At 35.7% G+C, this 7,500-nt stretch overlaps 1 protein-coding gene across 2 annotated transcripts in view; it reads left to right on the top strand.

Moving 5' to 3' along the window:
* galnt1 (UDP-N-acetyl-alpha-D-galactosamine:polypeptide N-acetylgalactosaminyltransferase 1) overlaps window positions 1-7,500 on the top strand; it is a 125,677-nt gene that overhangs the window by 107,412 nt on the left and 10,765 nt on the right. For both annotated transcript variants that reach the window (XM_083529960.1, XM_083529961.1), the window contains one exon: window positions 2,048-2,165. In XM_083529960.1, coding sequence (XP_083386086.1) covers window positions 2,048-2,165 — 118 coding nt within the window. The remainder of the gene's footprint in view (window positions 1-2,047; window positions 2,166-7,500) is intronic.

Below are 7,500 nucleotides of genomic sequence, written 5' to 3' on the forward strand. Positions count from 1 at the left end.
CAAATCCACATCGTCTTGCCTCGTGTAAGTCGAATGGTTTGAAGTTATACGCTTAAGGTTAGCTCAAAAATATGAATCTTTTATAACCAAATATTATTTAAAAATGTAATATTTTAACAAAATATACTGTCACCAGACCTTTAACATGGATGAGATTAAATTCTGGTCAAATAAATAACTAGATACACATAAAAGTATATATATAGTATCCCACCAAAGTGAGTACAACCCTCACTTTTCAGCCACCATTTAGGACAATAAAATAGAAATGAAATTTAGATATATTTTAGAGTAGCCAGTGTGCAGTTTGTATAGCAGTACAGATTTACTGTCCTCTGAAAAGAACTCAACATACAGCTGCTATTGTGAAAACAGCACAGAAGTGAGTACACCCTAAGTGATAACAGCTGTACGTTGTGTAACCACGCAAAACCACATGTCCTATTCATCATGTTGATGTTTTTGTCTGCATGACAGGACCAAACAAATTTGTTTATCTTGTATTGGAGCAGTTGGAATTTGGTGCTTCGAGTACAATTCTCTCAAATCTGTACTACTATACAAACTGCACATCGGCTACTCCAAAATATATCCAACTTTTTATTTCTATAGTATTGACCCTTGAGAAGATGTATTAAAATGGTTGCTGAAATGTGAGGGGTGTACTCACTTTTGTGAGATACTGTACATGTGCATATACCTACTATACATACACAAGCAGCAGAATAAATGAAAGTAAACAAATAAATAAAACAATTAAGTCATATACATAGCTGGAGGTTGTATTTTCTATTTCCATTTTTTCAACAAATGCAAAATAGGGTTGCCAAATCTTGTAGAATTTTTGGACAGACTGTAGGGAGTTTCTTACTTTTTCTAATGTCAGATATTTCATGATTTCTTTAATCCATAGAAAATAAGTAGGAGGGTCCTTCCATTTAAACAAAATGAATCTTTTGGCAAGTAGTGTGCTGAAGGTGAACAATATATTGTCACTGTTTAAGTGCATTTTCTATAGTGTGATCCCAAAGATCGAAACCTTTAAAAAATAATACCGAAAACCGATTCCCTTCCACCAGTGAAGCCGATGTACAATTTCAAACTGTACAACAACATGCCACTGGCAAATGGACGGTTAGTGAATTTGGTTATTAATATTATTCCAGATGGCCGCTGGAACTTGGAATCTGAATTTGCCGCGTTTCGATGTCAGTGTTCACATTATAGACATGGTGCAGGTTCACACACTCGGATAAAGGTATTAACAGGGGGAAAGTACAGTCTGGTACCTTAATTTACTTCTAAAAGGTGTGTGTTCTGGACATGTCAATAATCGATATTGGATCCGTCTGTCATAAGATGATCTAGATTGTGCGTTTGACCCACGTTCTGCCTCTGTGTATGATCCCACATAGAGTTTCCGTTTACAAAACAGTTGTGAACAAGAAAAAAGTAAAAGAAAATATAATTTGACCTGAAATAGTCATAAAGAAGGTTTAGACTCGTTTTAATTCTTAACCTGAAATTGACTATTTCAGGACAAATAAAGTAAAAAAATTAAAGCTCACATGTCCATGGAGATGTTGCCGTTTGTAGGCTTTTCTGAGTATACGTCCAGCCCGGCGCTTATTTTTACTTCACTTGTTTTTTTCCCTCTCCGCTCACTATCATAGTGTGTCTTTCTGAACAACACAGCATCTTAACTTTTATAGCCGACACAAAGCGACAACAAGCATAGAGCAGTGAGAACAACAACAGGGTCTCACCAGTGGAAAATAAGTGGACCGAAAGCCGAACGAAGGGCAAACAGGAAAAAGCTGCGCGGCCGTGGAAAGAAAGCTTGTTTACAGAGAGCCAAGCATTCGAAAATAGATGTTCAATAACAGATGGTGAGGTAGAAGGGTGGAAGATCTCGTCTCATTCTGCTTAATGATGTATTTGTTATGAGAGAGAGAGAGAAACCTTTAAGGACTGGTGCTTTTATAAAAATGATCAATAAGCTAAAGGGGATGATGAATTTCTCTGTGTGTGTGTTTTTTCTGTGCAGGACTCCTACAATGGCAGGTGGACTGTTCTCCATAGACAGAGATTACTTTGAGGAGATCGGAACGTATGACGCTGGCATGGACATCTGGGGTGGAGAAAACCTGGAGATCTCCTTCAGGGTTAGTTTCAGCATATTACACAATATACACAAACCAGATAGACATTTTTATTGGGACACAGGGTTATAAGACACTATTTCCTATTTACTGAAATTGATCTAAATCTTTAAGACTGGAATGTACAAGCCGGCCAGTATGGTGCAATACCGACATACGAACTTCTATATTCTATATCATGAGTGCTACGAGCAGCATGCAGGAAACAAACTTGTGGAGAAATCCGGGAGAGTAAACTGAAAGGTGGTGAGAAACAGCTGATGCAGCGCACACATGCAAGCATGTTAGTAAGGTGAATGAAAACCTTTGTGCGGGGGGAGAAAATGGTTTTGTGCAAATGTAATACCCACCCTTTAGGAGTATCATTTCTTTCACAATATATCACAGTGCTGGTGTATAAAGAATTGCGTTTTTATCAGGGATTCTAACGCAGTCATTAATAAAAACCATCAACAGTGCATTAGCATTTTCTTCTAGTCAGTGACATGTATGAGCAGGGTATTTATTACGCAGGGAAGTTGAAAAATCCTTCTCGCTTTTCCAATAAGTTAGCTATCGCAATATATACAGTTTATTCTACTCAGGATTGTGCTGTAACCCAGTGGTCTTCAAACTTTTGTGCATCACCGACCAGTTTAATGCAATGCGGTTCTACCGTGGATCAGGACGGGAAGGTCTTCATGTGCAGTAACGTGCATATTATATTGCTAGTATACATAATTATATGATTAAATTATTATTGCACATATTATGAAAGTGTTACTCAACTCAACATGAAGCAGAATCAGTCGGAGCTTTATTTTTCAATGCATAGAAAAAAGGCGACTGAAACAAGTGTTGGAGTATAACAGCGTATTAGTGCCACATTAAAAACTAATGATCTCAGATTAGAGGATTAAAGCAATACGAGAATGAAGAACAAATATTTGGAGAATAAAGTCGAAATTACGAGAATCAAGTGGAAATATTTTGAAAATAAAGTCAGAATTAAGAGAATTAAGTCAAAATATTTTAAGAACAAAGACATAGCCATATGACATAAAGTGGTAATATTTTGAGAAAATTATTTCTCACAGAATTGCAAAAAAAAAAAAAATTAATAAAAAAAATGGTTTTACAGTTTTGCATAAAATGGTTGTGGAGGATTTGGTTCATTCCTACTTTAGTTTAGGATTTAGCAATAAGGAAATTAATAATTGGGGAACGGACACTGTAACGGTTTTGTATGAAAACTAATTGATTCAGAAGAAAAAATCAGGCAGACATTTGAGGAAATTCGCTTCTTTGTTCAGTCTGTATTGGCGACCAGTGGTCACATCTGCATGTTATTTAAATAGGATATGTTGTTTCTCAAGAGACTATGAGGATGTTGATCAAAGAAATAGACCCCGGCCTGTACGTTTTTTTAAATATATATATCAATATATATTACTACGTTATCCTTGTATTGCTACAACTTTAATTTTGTAATCTTATATGTACAAGTATACACCTGGCAGACCACAAAAGTCGATAAAAACAAATTAAAAAAGTTTTTATTTTTTTTGTTCCAAATGATGGTGGTCCGCAGCCAAGTGGTTGGGGACCCGTGCTGTATACCTTTGTTTACATTAAATATACCCATGGCAGTCTGGGAGAACACAATTTATTTATATTTTGACCAGCAGCAAAACACAAAATTAGGTTTTTGAATAAAATTGATCCTTTTTTATGCGACCAATATATACGCTGGCATCTCTTCTTTTAGAAAACAAATTCAGTGCTTTGTAATAATATTCAGATCCACAGGAATTGATCAGATGCACATTTTCTTTCTGTCAATATTTGTATTGCAAGCTCATGCTTTTTTACAGTGAATCTTAAAAGACGAAATTAATAATTGGTCAGCAAAGTAGTTCAAAGAAAATCAAAAAGTGAAAAATACGGCTTGCTTAAGCATTTAATCTCCCCAGGTATTAGAAGCGCCAGATCAAAAATTCTTGTCCTAACAACGACACTTTAGGCTTCTAATTGGCCTTCACCTGTGAACATTTTTACAACTTTTAGTTGCTTAACAAAACCCACCTCAATTGACCTGCCTTTGAAGAGACTGTCAGTCTGAAGGAAAGGAGGGAAAATAAAGGAGCGTTCTATGTCAGTAAAAAATAACGTGATGTAACTTCATAACCTGACAATAAGGTGATGATATATTAAGTTTGGTAGTGCCAGTATGCATTGCTGGAAAATTGGAGCTCCATCAAACTACCCAAGCTCTATCTAGACACGGTTGTCCAACAAAACTCAGGGACAACCTGTTAAAACAGTGACTCTGAATGAGTTACAAAGTTCAGTGGGTTTAAAGTAAAGTGAAGATGCACCTGATAACCATTTGAAGATCTGCGCATTATTGTGGGCCGTATGTATGGTGGCTTGAAAAAAAATGCTCAAGACAAGCCATAGGATACCCCTAAAGTGACCCAGTGGAGTTTAGTGTAATAAAATTACATTTAAAATTACAAATTGAGATTAAGGCACTTTATTGGTTTAAGTTTCAAAGTGATGTGAAAATGCAGGTCATACATTAAACCATACCTACAGTGAAATATTGTGGTGGTGGAAGCATCATGCTCTGGGGACGCTTTTTATACTCAGAGCCCAGGCATCTTGTCGAAATTAAAGGACAATAGGGGGATATGACCAGAGAGCCTGCTATTTGTATGTTTACAAAAAATAAAGCCTGGGTGAAATGTCAGCTTTTAGCAAAACAAATGCTGAAAATGTGGTCCAAAAGCTGAAAAACATTTCTGGTTAAATTGAAATGGTATACCGAGACCATGTGAATGTCATTGAGAATCTGCAGCACCGTGCGTGTGAAATATCTAACCAACATGTAGAACTTGGAGCAACTGGTTAAAAGTCTGCTGTTCTTTTTTTTTTTTTTTTTTTTTTTTTTTTTAAGATCTGCTGATGAATAATGGATTTGGATTGACTTTTAGAGCAGATTGGTTTGCAGTATAAATGCTGTTTTGATTATAATCCAGATGAATCTCATAAAATCAGAATTTGTGAAATAGTTTTGAACACTGGCACAAAACATGGTATGTTTTGCACAAAACAGTGTAAATATTTAGTTTTTTTTATATAAATTTTATTAGATTATTTTCGAACATTGCCTTGGCGTTTGCCTGAAAATAACATCGGGCTGTAGACAGAGTAAGCATAACAAACTAGCCAGCTAAATATGATTTCCTCAAGATTGGCTCCCGTCTTTTGACAGCTACATGCCAGAGTAAAACCGACATACACTATATGTGCAAAAGTATTGGGACACAAATGTGGTTCTTCCCCAAACTGTCACCACAAAGTTGCAGGCACACAGTGGAGGTGTTGGCATGCCATTTTTCCCTTTACTTGAACTTGGAGACTCAAACCTGTTTCGCATGACAAAGCACCTTTGCACAGTGCATCTTCATGAAGATGTGCTTTACATGGGTTGGAATGAAAGATCTCGAGTGGCCTGCTATAGAACTCAAGTCGAAATACCGAACAATTTTGGGACGATTGGAAGATACTGCACCCCAGGCCTCTTCCCCTTACATCATCAGTACCTGATACAGTCCAAAATCTAGTGCAATGTCTTCCAGAAAAAAAGGAGAGGTTATTATAAGAGCAAATGGGGACTAAATGTGAAATGGGATGTTTAAAAAACATGCCCATAGAGCTGATTAGGTCTGCTGATGCTCCTGCTGCACCCTTGAAATTAGCTGCTTGTAGAAAATTTCTAAATTTCATATTATAAATTATATTATAAATTATCTTTTGTCCAGTGTCCCTACACCAACTTCGTGTAAATGCTTTCAAACACACGCCCTCCAGCCAATCAAAATGGACTGTTCAGTAAGACTGTATTATAATAGAACATAATAAGTTTCAGGAAATGAATGTATGTATAATGGATGGATAATGATGGCGTGTTCATGCTGTCATTATTTCGAGCTGGCGTGAGTGCAATGCATTGAATTAATTTGCTAATATGAATTGCTTGCTTGGAGCAGAAATTTGACTGCATCAGCAGGATGATTGCCAGTGCAAAGATGTGCAAGAAAGCACAGATCTTCTTTCCAGATTAAGGCAAGCGTAAGCGGATGTCATGAGGCGACGTGTCTATTCATTTTTTTCTTTCTTTTCTTTTTTTTTTTGTAATTAAAGTACTGACAGTACAGTAGTCAAAATAGTAGGCCAAAAGTTTGTGGACACCTTTCTATCACATTTGTATGTATTTATTGCTTAAACCGATACTACGAGCCAGAGAAACCGCACTGACCGAGTTACAGACCTCCTCATTTAACATCAGAGCGCTGACCTACTGTAACTAATGCTCTTATAGCTGAGCGATCACAAACCCTCACAGCCACACCACAAAATCTAGACTCTAGCCTTCCCAGAAGAGTGGATATGGAAATAATTGTGAATAAACCTGATCTGTGCTGATATTATTATTATTAAACCTCTCTTTCTTTCTTTCTTTCTTTCTTTCTTTCTTTCTTTCTTTCTTTCTTTCTTTCTTTCTTTCTTTCTTTCTTTCTTTCTTTCTTTCTTTCTTTCTTTCTTTCTTTCTTTCTTTCGATCTTTCTTTCTTTCTTTCTTTCGATCTTTCATTCGATCTTTCTTTCTTTCGATCTTTCTTTCGATCTTTCTTTCTTTCTTTCTTTCTTTCTTTCTTTCTTTCTTTCTTTCTTTCTTTCTCTCTTTCTTTTGTTTAAATTTCTTTCTTTCTTTCTTTCTTTTGTTTAAATGTCTGTCTCTTTCTTTCTCTCTTTCTTTCTTTCTTTCTTTCTTTCTTTCTTTCTTTCTTTCTTTCTTTCTTTCTTTCTTTCTTTCTTTCTTTCTTTCTTTTTTTTGTTTAAAAATGTCTGTCTTTTTCTTACTTTTGTATACATTTCTGTCTGTCTCTCTGTCTTTCTTTCTTTCTTTCTTTTTTTAAATGTCTGTCTCTCTTTCTTTCTTTCTTTCTTTCTTTCTTTCTTTCTTTCTTTCTTTCTTTCTTTCTTTCTTTTTTTTTTCGTTCAAATGTCTGTCTCTTTCTTTCTTTTGTATACATTTTCATGTTGCACTCTTAGTATTAACATGCGAGAACAGGAGGATGTGCTGCAATAAAAGGATAAAGCTGCATATCTGAAATGAAATGAGTGACTTGAGTTTGATTTTTTTCTTCTTCTTTTTAGTTTTTTGCAGTTGTTCAGGCGAAGGTCAAATTGCTTTTTTGCCAGAACTTCTTTATTCAGGTCACATTTAAGCTGGCTATCTGAATTTTTCCACTTACACTGATGAAAGCCTCTCTTTCACTCTCTATTTTTCC

Source organism: Silurus aristotelis (assembly GCF_946808225.1).
Source record: "Silurus aristotelis genome assembly, chromosome: 25".
NCBI lineage: Eukaryota > Metazoa > Chordata > Actinopteri > Siluriformes > Siluridae > Silurus > Silurus aristotelis.